Source organism: Takifugu flavidus, chromosome 17, assembly GCF_003711565.1.
Source record: "Takifugu flavidus isolate HTHZ2018 chromosome 17, ASM371156v2, whole genome shotgun sequence".
NCBI lineage: Eukaryota > Metazoa > Chordata > Actinopteri > Tetraodontiformes > Tetraodontidae > Takifugu > Takifugu flavidus.
Genome location: NC_079536.1, coordinates 7405387 through 7422701, shown reverse-complemented (window position 1 = coordinate 7422701; position 17315 = coordinate 7405387). Strand labels below are relative to the sequence as shown.

Below are 17315 nucleotides of genomic sequence, written 5' to 3'. Positions count from 1 at the left end.
TAAAAATCTAAACTAAAATCGGATTTGATGATGTAGAATATTGTGATTTGGCAGGATTTAAGCATCAAGATGAGGTGAACTATTTCTGCTGCCAGAGAATGAGATCATCTCTTGGTTTCTAAAGCTAAATATAAAAATAAATCAACTAAAAATTCAGAATTGTTTTGGATTCATTTATTTTCTCCTTTTCATCCCTCCATTAGATTGAATTTATGCATTCATTTTAAAAAAACAACAAAAAAACCTTACTGAATAGGTGCAGTATATGATATAAGACTTTCCATTGAGATTTAGACTATACAGATATAAATCTTCACCCACTCTGTCCACGCAAGACTATTTTAAACTTAATCAACACAGTTTGACATTTAGGACAGCTCCAAATGAATGCACGTACACGTTCAGAGCCCTGTCTCTTGGGCATGTCTGTGCTCAGCATCCCATAATCTCTTTACTCAGCAGGTCATTCGTGCCACTCCACGCTCCAAACTGACAACAGCTGGCTCTTCTTTGGCCAACTCTCCGTTGAAGGTCCCTTCCAGATCTCCGTAGCTCTGCTTCCTACTCTCACTGCCACTGCTGCCTTCTACTGTCCGCTCCATGTCAGCGCTCTCTGTGGCTTCCTCACCCACCTCCTCCTCTTCGTCTTCCTGTCGCTGCTCTTCTTTCTGGTTGACCCGAGCCCCCAGAATAAGGGTGTTGGGCCGTGGTGGGAGAGTGCTGGAACTGAAATGCTGATTTCTAGTTGGAGGTGGTAGAGGGGGGTCAGAGTTGACGACAGGGGTCACCCCGAGCTGCTCGAGTCGCTAGAGACAGAAGAATCAAATCTGTTTGCATGTCAAGTTTCTTAGCTTCCTTGTTATATGTACAGAGAAACAATTTAATGCAGGATTTAAATGCTCTATTAATGTAAACTCACATTCTCGAGAGCGTGCAGTGCGCTCTCTGCCTTTAGACTCTTCTCTTTCAGAGTCAGGATGGTGTTGACTATGGACTGACGTGGGTGCATGGACCGATCAAACTGATGGTACATGTTTCTCCAGAACCTTCAAAAGGACAAGGACACACAGGCATTAGGTTTGCTTTGGAAAAGGTATTTTTACAAGTTTAGGGATAAAGAGGTAAAGAGCACCATACTGACTTGAAATGGTAGGGCAGAGTGGAGGGCACCAGCACAGGGTGGTTTTTACAGTATGAAGGGCTGTAAAATGGATTTAAGTAGTTCTGCTTTTCGCTCATGAGGAACGCCCACAGTGAGTGAGTCCGTTCTCTCAGCCTGGAACACAAAAGAGATAGACTTGATTGCAACAGATGTTAAGAAAAAAAACAACATTTTAATTAAGAAGGAAAAAGTCATTCATGTTTCCATCTATATGAGCAAAAAAGCTCATGCACGAAGAAAACTTCATCAGCTATTTTCTCAGATCCCAAAAATCAATGTTCAGTATAGCCATTAAAACATTTGTCGTCTGTGGACTCACTCATAACCTTAAACACCTTGGAGTGTTTTGTAAATGTATATTATATTGCAAATATTTGTGAACTATTACCGGTATATGACATATGTTAAATGTCACTGCGTGTGCTCACGTTATCTAGACAGTAATCAGGATGTAGTGTCTGAACTCTCCTTAGGTTCATGGCTTATTTAAGAGTTTAACTTTTAAATACTGTAAAATATATGGTGTTTAAGGGTTCTTTGAAGTGCCATTCTTGTAGCAAAAGTGCTAAAAGTGCGAAGGTTAAGGGTAAAATAAATTAGCACAGACATATGATTTTAATTCAATAACTGCATTACGGAAACAACAGGTGAAAATGCGACTGCATGACTTTGTGTTTTAACTCACTGCAGCTCCTCTCTCTGCCTCTGGTTGTTGCCAAGAAAGTTTCCGTACTGGCAGGAGTGCACGTGCTCGTGAATTTGCAGCAGGAACCACTCGCTGAATTCAAATGCCTAAAGGAGAGCTTGTTCTGTGATAATGTGCTATAAACATCTGAATTCAGGGAAGAATGAAAGGTGAGACGGAGCCGCGTACCTGAGGGAACTGTTCTGTCAGCTGCCACACACATTCAAGAAACTGAGTAAAAATAGGAGACACCTCTTTTGGATCCCCGTCCAACTGGTCACACCTACAGTTAGTCAAAAGACACTCAGTTGACGGTACAAAAAGGACTTGACCAATTTGACAGCTTTGTCCTCATTCATCATCTCATAATAACCCCTTGTCAAGTTGCTAATTTCCCTGGTGGACACCCCCTAAAGGGATCAATAAAGTACTCTTGAATCTTGAAGTATTCAAAGCCTCACCTGTCTGCAAATTTGTGACCAAAAGAGATCCAGTCTTTCTCAATCAGTACCTAAAAGCAATTAAAGGGAAGGAAAGTCTTCATCATGTTTTACCATTTACCACATAAAAGGTTGTTTTGGTTGCAGTATTACCATGAAGCCCTTGATGGTGCGGTAGTAGGGGTCCATGAGCAGAGCCCCCAGAGAGCAGACCTGAGCTGTCCTGTCCCACCCATCTGAACAATGGACCAACACGCTGGCTCCTTCCCCTGTCACAGCCTGGTGTCACCATGGAAGGAATTATACGGAGGAGTTTGGAGCAAAAAACTAAATCCAGATTTATATGTACAGTCTTATATAGAAACTCAATGGTGCCTCTGACATCTGGAAAATGTACTCTAATCAATTTATAAAAACGTTGATTGAACTCTCAAATATCAAAGCAAAAGAAATTACCTTAGAGAGGAACACGGCTGCATCTACAACGGCTTTGATGTGGCGCAGCCAGCCACTACTCTCTAACCCAACCAGGTAGTCACTCATAGAAAGCGAGCGAGTCCCGATCACTGAGACATAAATTACATGATTACTTCATTTATTATTTACCGATTTAAGCGCAGTATAACAAAACATTTGGAACCTTCAAGTAGCTTCTGAAGGCTGGCCCTCATTACGTGGATGTTTTCGATGCCGACAAACTGGAAGCGAATGTTTGAGTAGTTGTCTTCGTTCTCGTAGCCTTTACCTGCCGCTCGGTTGGCTAGCGCATTCAGCTGCAGTACACAAACACAATAACACGTTCTGATTTCATTCTTCGGACTTCCTGCATTCGTTCATTCTTCTGATGTGCTGGACCCAGCTAATTTTGGGCAGCTACCTTTGGCCTGGTGTCCATCACATAGACAAAGCGGCTGTTGTGATTGGCCTTACTGATGGCCTGCAGCATACTCTCGTCCTCTAAACATCTGGCACTGAACCCAGAGAGGGGCTGGCTGCATCGACACACCGCTGCCTGTTGCAAGAAAAGATCGTTTTTACAAGGTATGAAAAGCATTGGCATTTCCCATTTATAAATGTATTACATCGTAATAAATCTAGTAGAAGGTTATGGAATAAAATTTTGAAAAACTAGTGAGAGAACAGATGATCCCATAGCATGAGTTTAAAGTTCTTACAGCAGCATTAATTACTTATTTGTATTTAAATCTGAAATGGGTTGATTTCTGTATAATTTGACCAAATGTTAATGTCGCTCCTATTATAATATACAAAAAGCGCATCCAAGTAATCAAATGCACTTTCCAATATCTTGTACTTGAGGGAACTAATACTGTCCAATGTGGAGGACACTGAGGTACCTTCTTCTCCTGGTAGAAGTATGTGAGTACAGGAAAACGCCCTTTGCTTCTGAACTTGGAACTGCCCACAATGATGGGTTTACTGGCCGTGATGGGGACATACAGATCTCGTGGATATGTTTCACAGACCTGCAGAAGCAAAATCAGAGCAAAACACCCTTTGAATATCATTTTCAAATAACAACAAAAAAGTTATTTCCAAGTTAGAACCATCCTACCCCTTCTGGACAATACATCATTTTTATACAAGATCCTTTCCTCTCACAGTTAAGATGTCAAGCTATTGTATTGAGTCACATGTACAATGAAGACATGTGACACAATACAATCAAGTGAAACAGGAAAGGACAATGTTAAATGCACCTACAGTGATCCCTCGCTATATCGCGTTTCATCTTTCACGGCTTCGCTGCTTCACGGATTTTTTTTGCGAGTCGTTCATTGCAGTTCTCAAATATAATCGAAGGTGGCATATCCGTTTATATAAATCTTCTTGCTCAGAAAAAGAAAGAGCGCCAACAACTACCCATAACAATGTTCTTCTCTCGGAGAAAGACTCCTGCGCCTTCAGTAGAAACAGACGCTACAGCGGAGCGGAGTCAGGACGAAGAGGCACAGCTGGGACTGTGAAATACGCGAGTGACAATGTTTCCAACCTTGTATTACTATATTAAAATTATTGTTTTAAACAAATTTTGGGCTTTAAAACAGGTTTTGATTTTTGGTTTCATTCTATAGTTCAGTATTGCATTGTAAAATAATTAAAAAAAATAAAGCTGACTACTTCACGGATTTCACTTTTCGCATGTTATTTTTGGAACGCAACTCCCGCGATAAACGAGGGATCACTGTATTTCCACGGAGAGGTTAATCCAGCCCTAGCTGTACAAATAGAGGATGTGTCCACTTCCAGGAATCATAGCCCATGACACAAGACCAAATAACCGTCCACCTTATAATCTCTGTTGACGTCAGTGAGTTGCCATTGGTCACATGGGACACCCATCCTCTCGTACTCTGCCACGAGGTCGATGAGCTGCCACCCTTCCTCCCTCTGTTGGTCATTCTGTTTGGGGTTGTAGGAGAATGCATACAGCTCCTCGTAGGCCACTGTGAAAAGGAGGAAGGAACCATAAGAAAGTGAAAAGGTTATACCAAAAACAAAGAATGATTATGGTTTTGTTTACCGTGGTTGACATGCAACATGTCTTCTATATTACACAATATGTTAAAAGCACATGCTAAAATGGAAAAACAACCAGGCAGACATTTTCTATTGCTATTTTTCCTGTTTTTCTACTACTCTTTCATGAAAGGCCCACCCCCTTTAAACAAGAGTTAAAAACTTTGACAGGCCCGCAGAGTGAAACCCACCAGGTCGCAGCAGACGCAGCAGCGAGCTGTAAACATCATGGCAGTCTCTTTCTCTCTGTACCACGAAATGAACCACCCTAAAGTTGCGACACTGAATGAACAGAGGGCAGCCTGTTGTTGTCAGCGACAGCTTCTCCACTGATGCTATATGGTGATGCAAAATCTGCAAGGAAAAAACACAAGAGGAAAACAACTGATGAGCAATGCGTTTATCAGGCGCCTCATCCAGATTCTTGTATTCTATGTTGGCATCTGATGGTCAGAGAATCGGAGAAGGTCAGAGAAAGTTCAAAATGCACAGTCATCAACATTTGAATAACCTATGAAACAGCTCATTAAATATTTACTGATGCCTTTACTTTTTATACAGTCAGTGACTACACTTCCGATTAAACTCAGGCACCAACCTCCCCAAATGTTTGAGTTTCAGACCCACCTCCACCACTTCATTCAATAGACATACTCCAAGTTCATATATTTAAATAAGATTTAGCAAGATAAGCTTCAACGACATGAGGTTTGTCTACTTCCTCGTGTCATTTGCAATCATGCAGAAATCTCTGTGGCAAGAACTCTATCGCTGTTTTGCGCAAGACATGAAAAGACAGCAACAGCCACGTTATGCAAAACAGCCATTTCCACTGTGACATACACAGAAGCTATTTTATGCAGCGTGTTTAAGCCTAGCATACATTTGTATCAGATAAAACTATCCAACATAGAGTTGGAGTACTCACCCAGATCTCTTGTGCACCAGCCGGGGCGTTATTGGAGCTGCTCTCCACAAAGATAAGATGTGTAGCTGTGAGGTACAGAGTGCCGTGTGTGGATTTGTTGCTAAAACGGTCCAGAAGTCGCACCTGTTCCACCTGCAAGTGAGCACAGTCACAAAAATCTTCAGTGTTTCCTCCACTGGGTGTAAAGTTATCTGAGAACATTCAGGAAAAAATAGACCAGCATTGGAACACATCAAATGCACAACTGAATCAAGCTGGCACATGATCTAATCCACTCCATCTGGCCAGTTTTCAGATACCCTTTCCAGTATGGCAAGGGGCACTGATGATTTCTTGACATGGGATTTGCAAAAATATCCCTATGTTCTCCTCTAGACATAAATTCTTGGCTAGATATAGAATAATTCAAGTCAAACGTACATTCATATAGGACAAGCATAGAGTTCAATAGTTGTTAATTAGTAACATGACTTTAATAGTAGTTCATTATCCAGGAAAGGTTATTTGTTTACAGATAGTTCATCATTTTCAACATTTTCCCATTTAAATGTCCACATCTGTGACACCTGCTGACTCAGACATCCTTTCTCTGGTTTCTCTCTTCCTGTTGTTCCCCACAATGATAAGAGCTTGTCTCTCAGCAACCAACCAACTCCATTTTAGCTACGTATGCAAGTCAAAGAAATCTATTGCAAACTGACTGTTTATATTAATAGAGTTCATTGAAGCATTTTGTTGAGGCTCCAGCCTTCGTGACCCAGGGCAGTACTTTTTGAGGATTAGTTTTAATGCAGGATGACAACACATTTCTGCTGTTTCATTCAAGCAAACAATTCACATGGTTTAAACCAATAGGACCACACCCACATAATCCCAAAGATTTATTCCTCAAAATATGCACACCCCTCAAGGAGAGCTAAACTAACAAAATGGCAAAAGTTTCTAATAGAGTGTGACGACTGAGTAACCTGCCAAATGCATTCTTGCTGCTACGATTGGTTGAGACAAATATTGAAGAGCTGTGCAAAGACAGACAGTCTGTAAACATCAAGATCTAACTGCAGCTTCATGGATCCGTCTGAACTGCCTCATTATGGCGATCACCCACACCGAACGCATACCCTGAATGCTCATTGGGGAATTAAACCAACATGAAATGAGAGGGCTGATGTGATCAGTATATTAGACAAAAACTCCAACAACAAAACGGATTTTCCGTCCGCTGCACGGAAGAACGCGGCTCACTAGCGCTCGTCACGTCTAACACCAGCTGCTAGCACCACCTGCTATTTTAGACTGCTAGGACCACACTTTAGCATTAAACACTGATAACTGCATAACAGTACCGCACTCAAACATTACCAAAAGATAGGCGGATCTACGCACTATAGTAAATCCATTCACAATTAGCTTGAAATGTTAGCTAACACTACCTTAGGCGTTCGAATATGTTCCATTTTTCCTAGTCCAATCAGCTGTTTATGTCCGCAAAGTTTCAAATGACACCTTTCGGTGAAAATAGTATCATTGATAATTTGTTGTCTTAAACAGCTACACAAAAAGGCTTTTCTTTCTCTAAGATAAAAGATATGGGTTCATTATCAATTATTTTACTTCTTCCGCATAAAGTTCACGGTAGTGGCGGAAACAGCTATGTATAGCTATGTAGGTTGGATTTTCAAAGTAAAACTACAACGTAATTCAAGTACGTTATAGGTCCAACCTGGACCTACAATTATAATAAATACTAAACCATGTGATTTATATCTGCTTATTATCTTTCATCGGACGCAGAATAGAATATAAGAGAAATTTATTGTGTTATGTTTAAAGTTTTTTTCTTTCGTTTCATTGAAAGTTCATGATTTTTATGTTTTGTATTACTGTTTTTTTTTACCTCCCCATGGTGTCAACTACAATCTAACAGTTGCTATGGCTGAATTGGCTTATTTGCATTGTTGTTTCTTAATGAGATTCTCCCTGTAAATATACAGTAGACAGAATGATTCCATTTTGGTATTTTATTTTAAAATCTTAACCGGGAAAATTTGTACGTGTGGTTCATCGAAACTTTTTCTTAATTTCCGCAACAGAGGGCGCGTCACGGGACACAAACAGTGTTTGTAACCATGGGAAATGTAGTTTCAGAAATTACCCACAATGCACCGTGCACTCGGGAAGCACTCAGGCGGGCAAAAGAAATAGGAACACACGCTTATGTTAGCTGTGATGTACAAAGCCGTTAAATATTGTTACGATATAGTGTAAACGGTCAAAACCTGTCCTGCGTTTCTACAAAACACCTGTGCGTTTTATGTGAAAAGCAGTGTTTCTCCAAGAAAGTGTGGGATTTGGCCTTCACGTGTACATCTCCGATGATTGCTAACTAGCCTGTTAGCTGTGGTGCCGATCGTTTGCATGCGTAGATGAAGTCCAAATAGACTGTAGATGATCTCCCGTGCCGCTTGAGATAAAATGTCTGGCTTTAACTTTGGATCAGGGATACTTGGTTCCAGCACCACTGGTGGGGGATTGTCCTTTGGAACCGCAGCCAGGTAATGGCTCTATTTCGCTACGGGAAGCATGGTACTCGGCAGGTTCGCTACTGCCACCCTGTTGAGCACCATCAGTTTCAATAAAATTGATGTGACTGTGAAAATTGATGTTTTTCTCAACTTAAATTCAGTTGCCCCTTTAAACTTGAGCATATTTTGCTTTTGCCGTATCCGTTTTAATGCAGCCTAATGTTTAAACTTGGAAGTCCCTGCTTTAAAAACGGAAAACAAGCTGTGCTGCTGTTGTGGATTTAAAGTGCTGGTAGAAAATAGACTTGCTGTCTATCCTGCTTATTTTATACCTAAAGTCTTTATGTGACCTTCATGACTGTTCTGATCGGACACAGTGCACCAGCGACCAGCTCCGGTGGCTTCTCCTTTGGGTCTGCCCTGGGTGCCCCTGCTGCTCCTGCTACCAGCACGACCACAGCTCTTGCCCTGGGAGGTGGTCTGTTTGCTCAAAAGCCCGCTGGTGGATTCTCCTTCAACACGCCTGCCTCAAGTAATGGTTTTTTATCAAATAGATACTGTACTCACAAACTACTTTGCCTTTTGAATTTTTTTTATTCTATCATTCTGTTCCCATCCAGGTGCTGCTGCACCCACGGCAGGCCTCACCTTAGGTATGTATTTCCTAGAGAACTTTTCAACTTTAACTCGGTTAAAACAAGTTATAACCCTGTTTCTCTTGTAGGTACCCCGGCTTCTTCAGCTGCTTCCACTGGCTTTAACTTTGCTTTCAACAAACCCACTGCCTCAGCAACTCCCTTTTCCCTTACCACGGTTGCTACCACCTCCTCATCGGCCCCCGCTGGGGCAGGACTTACATTTGGCTCTGTCCTGACTGCCACAGCTCCACAACAACCCGCAGCCTCAGGCTTCACACTTGGTGGTCTTGGTGGTGCAGCCACCACCACAGTTAATTCACTGGGCGGAGGTCTCTTTTCTTCCACCACATCTACAGGTACCATAAAAACATCATGTTCCATAACCCATCAGTTTTTGTAATGTTCATGATGCTTTGTGGTGCATTAACCCGCATTTTACTTGTGTTTAAAGGTTTAGGACAGACCACTCTTGGAGCAGGGGGTGGTTTAAATTTTGGCACTCTCTTAGCTACCTCCACTGCACCAACAACAGCCCCTGCCCCCAGTATTGGACTGGGGGGAGTCGACTTTAGCACTTCCTCGGAAAACAAAAACGACACATCATCTGGAACCAGTGCACTGTAAGCCTTAATGACCCGCACCACGTGTGATTTCTCATTAAACGACAGCAATTACAAATGTGTCTTGTAATTAATGAACATCTAATACAGCACTTTACTCTTTTCCATCATATAGATAAAGTAATCTACCCTACCCTTATTAATGACTGTTCATTTTGTCTTCTCTTTCTCTTGCTTAGCGACATTAAGGCCTTAAAAGATGAGAACCTGCCCCCAGTCATTTGTCAAGATGTTGAAAATTTCCAGTAAGTGTTGAATGTGCGCGTCTCGTCACTTGAAATGCCGCTAATTGTTTCCGAATAATAAATGGCTTTGGTAAAAATTAAGTCCAACTCTTTAAGAATATTCTTTATTTCTTATTTTTTTAAGGAAATTTGTGAAAGACCAGAAACAGGTTCAGGAGGACATCAGCCGGATGTCATCAAAGGCCATTTCCAGAGTCCAGGATGACATCAAGAACCTGAAACAGCTTCTTTCTGTCAGTGCCAGCGGCCTGCAACGCCAAGGACTGGCCATCGACAAGCTAAAGCTGGAGACGGCACAAGTAAAAACATTTCTATTAATGATAACTTGTAACAGGATGCTTCAAATTCACCATACAAGATGTTTGGTTGCAAGATTCTGTCATAACCAACATGTCTGGGCAGCCTTGCATAAATACATAGACATCTTAACCGGCAAGGTTTGTGTTCTTGTCATTTTATTCACTCTTAGGAATTGAAAAACGCTGACATTGCGCTGCGGACACAAAAGACGCCCCCTGGTCTCCAGCATGAAAACACTGCTCCATCTGAGTACGTCATCTTACGCGTAGTTGCCATATTCTAGTAAATTACCAAAAGCTATTACGAATATGAATAATAATAACAACAATGTTTGCGTGTTTAGTTATTTCCGGAGTCTGGTAGAGCAGTTTGAAGTGCAGCTGCAACAGTACCGGCAGCAGATTGAGGAGCTGGAGAACCACCTGACAACTCAGAGCAGTGGCAACCACATCACTCCTCAAGGTAAAAGGACCTCGGCTTTGTCAGGAAATATGAGCTAATATCATCTTTGATGCTGTTAATGTTGTTTTTGCCATCTTCTAATGTTGCCAGACTTGACGCTGGCCATGCAGAAGCTCTACCAGACATTTGTAGCTCAGGCCGCTCAGCTCCAGTCTGTCCATGAGAATGTCAAGGTGGGTTCACTGCCGCTGACTTTGTCATTAAAAGGAACCCAAATGACAAAAATAAGTTATGCATTTTAAGAAAACTGCGCCCAGTATGTGTGTTAATGTTGTCGGTCTCCCGTTTTTCTGCTGGTATCAGATCCTGAAGCACCAGTACCTCTCTTACCGTCGGGCTTTCCTCGAAGATTCCACGGATGTCTTTGAGTCGAAACGTGCATCTAACAGAAAGTGGCAGGGCACGCCCAAAGTTACAACGGGGCCCGCGCCGTTCTCCAGCGTTCCCAATGCTGCAGCCGTTGCCATGGCAGCCACTCTGACCCAGCAACAGCAGCCAACTCCAGGTCTGACTGCCTACAAGTTTTAGAAAGTTCTGCCTCTTTAACCCCTTACAATAAAGGAGGGAGAGAAAGGGTAATTGCATCTTTTAGAGTTTGGGTTTGTGTCTGTTTGGGGTTTTTTAACGTGGGCGTTTGGGGGTGAGGGTTTAATAGAAAACAGGGAGTGTGTGTGTGTGTGTGTGTGTTTTAAAGTATAGAAGGACATTTTATTTTCTGCAGTGACAAAAGGTACAGAAAGACGAGATGGGAGGTTTTGACCGCCTTACTATCCAGTTCCTCATCTGTGAGATAGAGCAATGATGCATCTTTCAAGCTCTGTTTTAAATTTGGCAAAAATTGTAATTGAACCTCCTAAACATCAAAATTGGAGTTGGCACCCAACCAAAAACTAAACCAACTTGGCAAATCAAATAAAAGAGAGGGCGATTTGGCTTGTTAGTTCCCTAAATTAGTAGTTTAGCGTCGTAAAAAGATTAAACTTGTATCTTAAAAATTGTTTGTGTCAGTCAGGGCTTCTATATCTCATGTGATCGTGATCCAACAGTCCAACCTAAGTTGAATGATGAAGCCTGTTGTCTTTACTCATGAACAGAACAAAATATCTATAACTAGCATGTTTTGCTTTTTTCTTCAATTCCAGAAATGGAGGGTTAGTCATAGTAATAATATAGAATATAAATAATATAAAGTTGTAAGCAATATTAAAGTCTGCATGGTTTCACACTTCACATGGCAACTTACTAATTATTTTTCTTCTTTTTGCTTCATTGAACCCTACAACCTTCTGCTCAGACTGTTAGCTGTCGCACAACAGACAGTGAATGTTACTTTACGTGTAATAACCTAACAGGACCTACAGTTAAGCTCTTGAACTATTCTTTCACACCGTTTTAGTACGTGTGAAGTAGAAACCAGAAGATTTTAGGAAATCACTGCTTGGCTGTGTTTTGCAGGAAAATAGCTTTGTTGCCACGGTATCGTGGGTCAAAAGCACACACTTGATACTTGCTAAAGCTTTCATTAGAGCTGCTTTCTCTTTCTAATATTATATTTATCCAAACCAATGACTTACCATTTATTTATTCTAGTTCTTTTGAGTTGTGTGATGTATTTTTTTTATTTTCCTATACTAATGAGTGATAAAATTCCACAACTCTTGCCAAATGGCAGTTGACCTTTAATTGAGTCACTTCCCAGACTAGGCCTAATCACAGGGGGATGTATTGAATTGTGTCAGTATTTATTTATTTATTGCAGTATTTTGAAGTGTGTGGTGTGGTGGAAGGGTGCTGGCATCACAGCACACGACGACGCTAATCAGACAAGCTTTTGTCCAACACTGGGGATGACGGGAGATTCTGAATGCCAAGGTGCCAAAAGACTCAGGACTTAAACTAGAATTATTTAATTTCCTGAATTATAAATTTTTAACTTAAATTCTTTTCCCCTTTTTTTGCACTTAGCTGGTTTTAAAGTTGAGGCTAGGCTGGTTAAAAACAGGTCCCGTCTGCATCCTTTCAGGGTTGAGGGTTAAAAGACAAGCTTGCATGAGGACCTGCTAATGTTGCTCCAGGTTAGCATCCTGCTGAAGGGCTGGGTGATTTTCCCATCAAGCTCCTTTAAGTTAAGTGTCAAAATAGGTCAAGTTCACTAGTTTTTAAATTTCAGGTAATTAATCCAAGGTGGCTGTACTTTATAAATCAGCAAAACAATTTGCGACATGAAGAGAAACTTTTGCTGCTAAGTCCGTTTTGTGCCAAAGGAAAACTGAATGATCAATTATAATCCACCCTTCACAATGAGACGACGTCAGCTGACGTGAGATTCAGATCAGGGCTGTCATTGTTCACGTTTGAAGAGAAGAATGTAGTCTGTCCTCTGGTGTCCCAGTCGTCACCAGTTCACTCTCAGTAGTGCTGCTGCTCCTTTTAATGGTGCTAGAGAAATTCAGCCTCGGCAGCTGTCCCTCGAAATAACCCCAGCAAAGAAAAAGGCTGCTTCACCCTTCGGTTTCCTGTGAAGCACATTTCATTCTGGTTTATTTTAAAAGCATTTAAATCATTTTTACTTTGGTAATTCAGCTTACACTTGATTGTCTTCCACACCCCTTTAAATGTATCGGGTACGATGGTTATCTTAGACAGCGCCGGCCTGCTCGGACCTCAGTGTTGATGATAAGTGCCAGTTTTTGCCGCTGTTATTTGTGTAGGTTAGCAATCTTCCCGCTTTCTGCCAGTATACCCATGCGAACGCTGGCTGCTGTATTTTCTTAAACCTCATTAAAAGAGCAGGAATCGCGTTAACCTCCTTTCCTCAACAAGTGAAGGAAACGAAATGTGACTTTTTGTATTGTTGGCAATCTGCTTATCACCACACTTTGCCTACAGTGTTAAAACAGTAGTTTGATTTGCCTCAATTCTTTGAACAAAATAGGCCTTTATCATTTAAAACTCCCATTTTCCATGGTGGGTGGTTACAGTATACTTTCCAGAGGTTTTTCATAATGCAACACACTTTCTCACCTGACAAATTCAGTGAGTTTTTTTTCTGGGTTTTGTAGCCTCAGATCTTCTCTATAGATTTACTTCTGATAAGTTTATGTGAAAGTAAGTATTAAACGCAGGGTAATATCTAATCTCTGATAAGTGTTAACATCAATTAATGGCCTCTACTGGGGATGTTGATCTTAAAAATGGTGTTACTGACTCAGTTTGTATGGAATGTCCCAAATATTGACCACTTTTGAATTGTAACGTGTCACCTCATTCCGATTTAGTCAGACTAGTTTACATTGATTGGCAGCTATAGATGCCAACCCTCACTTCTTATCTAAATCTCTCCTACTTCTATCTATAGAGGAATGTGTTTAACCCTATAGCCAATGCTTGTTGATCCAGTATCTATAATATGGTGTGCCTTTTTAAGCTGTCTTCAATAACTGTGTGATGTGATCAGTGTGTCTGTTTGCTAGTTCATTCACTCTCAGAAAACTTGTCAACTACAGTAGCACCTAGCAATTAACAATCAGTTCTGTTCTTAAACTGTTTTGTGTTTTATGTAAGTGGAATTGCATATGAAAGTGACAATAAATCCGGTTTTTAAACAAAGAAACGTTTGTCCTTGTTTCTTTCTGAACTGTGAACAGTACAGACTGATTGGAAGCCTTGCTAAAATTTTCAATGGGTAAAGGAGGAAAGACAAGTTTCTGAGTGAAAGAACTAGCAGCAGTTTTCAGTCTTAATTAGAAGTCACACTTTATTTTTTTTATTATTTTTTTTTACCACTATAGTTGCACAAGGTTTGTTCTTTCTGGCTCGAAGGTGCTGTCAGACAGTTGGTGACAGTAGTTAACAAATGGACATTATAGCAGAACAACCTTTACATCCTTAATGGGAATAAAAGTCCCGCTTCATTCAAAGTCATGGTAGAAACTCCCAAAAATGACATGGGTAATTTGTGATTCAGAAGAGTAAAGCATATCTGTGTGTGTGTTGTAGGCTCCCAGGGGCCCCTGGGGGCTGGGTTTGGAAGCCCTTTTGCCTCAGCAGTTGGCACTTGCCTGGGTTCTTCTGCCCTTGGAGGTATCACCTCTGCCTTTTAATAAGAACTCTCTTGATATTTAGCCCTTATTGCCCTTACATCATGTTCAACCTCTTACATTTGCCCTTTACAGTTGTTTCAGTAGTTAAACATCAGTGTGGGGAAGCGTGTGTGGAAGTGGTGAAGTCTTGATTTGTCATTTGTAAGTGCGTTCACATCACACGGCACTTCTTTAACTCCACACAAGGACAGTTCAAGGAAATATTGCTGGTTTAAATATAAAAATTAAAGATTGGTCTCGCAAACAAAGCAGGCAAAGTGGTCTGAACGCACTCGGCTGGTGTAATTGGTGCGGCAGAGTTTTTAGGCTTTCCCTCCCTGTGGCCTGAGCTGTGTTGCTCTGTTAGCATCAGAAGCTAAGCTCTGTGGTGCTGGCCCTCAGTTAGCTCCTCAGGCTCCGTACCTGCTTGTTTCCACCTGCCTGCACTCCTCAGGCTCTTTCGGATGTGTTCCTAGCGTAGCCTCAGCTCGGCCCGACCCGCACTGACTTCACTGTATCACTCTCTCCTACAGGTTTTGGTGGAGGGCCAGGATTTGGTGGGGTGGGCTCTGGGGGGTCTTCTTTTGCCTTCTCTTCCACCAGTAAGCCTACGGGAGGCAGTCTGAGTGCAGGTACAGTCTGCGTCGGCTTGTGTTTGTACTCATCTTTGGTATTGTTGAAGCAGTTGGAAGAAGCTCCTGTAGACATGTTGATAGTCTCTCAACTCGGATGTAGATATCCATTAGCTTTCTGGTTCCCCTCTGATGTGAGATGTTTTTTCTTTATTAGCACGTCTGCTGACAGGTCTCAGCACAAATGCTGTAGACGTTCTTCTGTTCTCTGTTTTTGGTCACTCTGTCTTTCTCTTGCTTTTCCAGGTTTCGGCAGCAGCAGCAGCTCCGGCTTCAACTTCAGTAACCCTGGCATCAACCCCTCAGCCGGCCTGACCTTCGGTGTTTCTAACCAGCCCGTTGCTGGCTTCAGCACAGGAGGGACTCTGCTTCAGCTCAAGAAACCCCCCGCTGGTAATAAAAGAGGCAAGAGATAGATGGCAGACAGGACAGGACCAGGCTGTGACCAAACTGGAGACCTTGGAAGGAAAAGCAGTACTATAGTGATCTTATTTCACTAGAGAATTAAGAACAACTTTGAGTAACTTGATTTATTTTCACCCTTCTGCAACTTGTTTTATAAAAACCTGTAAATTGAGATTCAAGAACATTCCCAGAACCTTTTAGTTACTCATTGTCTTGATTTGACTCCACACTTGGACCAGTGGGATCCATAAAAACAGAATCACTAGACTGGATCATATGTGGAACATTTTAAACATGTACCCTCTCCAAATGCCGTCTGTAGGGCAATAAGGATTTTAGGCCTCTGATGGACAGACCTGGGTCATCTTGAGTCTACATTTTGGAAAAGATCTTTGGTCTGAAGATGAAATGTGTTTTTGCACAGGACTGGGCTGCAGTTGGACTGTAATCATTAACATTCTGTTACACAAACAACCTGAAAGACTCAAGAACAGCCCTTTGACCCAGGTCCCATCTGAGTGCAACACACAGGGAAGCAAAGATGTCAGCTGGTGAAGAACAGAGCGGGGGTGAGGGGGGGGTTATACCATCCTAGATAGTTTCATAGGCACAGGCAGAGTGTCCCAGGTGGGATTTTGAGTAATCACATTTTTATTTTTGTATGAAATGAGAACATTCAGGTTGGGGGAAAAGGGTATATCACTTTGGAATAGTCCACTATGTAGTTGACATTGCCTGTACTGTTTTTCTTGGAATCCCATTATTTTCATTTTTTAGTCATTGGTTTATTGGTTCATATTGTATGTTCCTTTGAAATAAAACAAACAAAAACTAGTTTGCACTGTTTGTAATGCATGGCTCCCATTAGTTGAATCTGAAAGGGATTTCACAGCAGATGGCCTGTTTGACTCTGTATACGTGCTTGGATTCATTTGCACTTAAGTGTGTATACGTGAGTGTGCATGTATGCCGACTGCAGAACTATGACATCTTTCCTTCCTGTCTTTTTTTTTCTGATTTCATTTGAGGGACAGAAATTCTGCATTTTAAATTGTCACTGTCAGATTTGTTACCAAATGCTGGTAATTGTTGTTCCATTATTTTCAGAGTCTGTATAAACTTGTATTTTCAAAAACACCTGTTTAATATTAAAAAAAAAAAATCTCTAAAATGATTATTTGCTTTAGAGCGTATCGTTTTAGATGAGAGCAAACTTGACATGGAGACACATGCATTATGTAGCAAGTATTGCCTAAATATTTATCTTGCCTACAGTACAGACCCAAAGTTTGGACACACCTTCCCATTCAATTTTCTCAAACTCTCGCACCAACCGAAGGGTATCTTTCCCAAAATGTGATGCAAGATGTCTGTGTAAATTCTCAGTCATCCAGGTCATGTATCCAAGGTAGTTTTCTCTGTCAACTGGACTGGGTTTCTTCTCTTGAAGACGTTTCGCCTTCTATCCAGAAGGCTTCTTCAGAATTGAAGTCAAGTCTGGCCTTCTGGATAGAAGGCGAAACGTCTTCAAGAGAAGAAACCCAGTCCAGTTGACAGAAAACTACCTTCCCATTCAATGTGTTCTCTACAACTATTTACATTGTAGAGTCTCACTGAAGGCATCAAGCCTACAAATGAGCATACAGTATG

The 17315-nt window shown here is 41.4% G+C and overlaps 2 protein-coding genes across 5 annotated transcripts; one reads left to right on the top strand and one right to left on the bottom strand.

Annotated features, from left to right (window-relative positions):
- Positions 1-159: 159 nt before the first annotated feature.
- Positions 160-7425, bottom strand: mtmr6 (myotubularin related protein 6). Of its 2 annotated transcripts, none has more exons than XM_057012577.1 (15): positions 7190-7425; positions 5757-5888; positions 5020-5182; positions 4598-4755; positions 3646-3774; positions 3165-3299; positions 2928-3060; positions 2744-2853; positions 2441-2566; positions 2309-2358; positions 2037-2130; positions 1848-1954; positions 1142-1276; positions 920-1046; positions 160-806 (listed from the first exon to the last, which is right to left on the bottom strand). In XM_057012577.1, the coding sequence occupies exons 1-15, from the start codon at positions 7211-7213 to the stop codon at positions 456-458; spliced, it is 1974 nt and encodes a 657-aa protein (XP_056868557.1). In that variant the 5' UTR covers positions 7214-7425; the 3' UTR covers positions 160-455. The 2 variants fall into 2 exon arrangements, with proteins under 2 accessions (XP_056868557.1, XP_056868558.1); XM_057012578.1 differs by having other exon boundaries at positions 686-827.
- Positions 7426-7907: 482 nt separating this feature from the next.
- On the top strand, positions 7908-16839 carry nup58 (nucleoporin 58). Of its 3 annotated transcripts, XM_057012579.1 has the most exons (14): positions 7908-8311; positions 8659-8813; positions 8902-8934; positions 9006-9275; positions 9371-9539; positions 9719-9784; positions 9909-10083; positions 10254-10333; positions 10428-10546; positions 10637-10719; positions 10850-11051; positions 14546-14629; positions 15162-15260; positions 15507-16839. In XM_057012579.1, the coding sequence occupies exons 1-14, from the start codon at positions 8232-8234 to the stop codon at positions 15674-15676; spliced, it is 1785 nt and encodes a 594-aa protein (XP_056868559.1). In that variant the 5' UTR covers positions 7908-8231; the 3' UTR covers positions 15677-16839. The 3 variants fall into 3 exon arrangements, with proteins under 3 accessions (XP_056868559.1, XP_056868560.1, XP_056868561.1); XM_057012580.1 differs by lacking the exon at positions 14546-14629 and having other exon boundaries at positions 7909-8311; XM_057012581.1 differs by lacking the exons at positions 14546-14629; positions 15162-15260 and having other exon boundaries at positions 7909-8311.
- Positions 16840-17315: the final 476 nt, after the last annotated feature.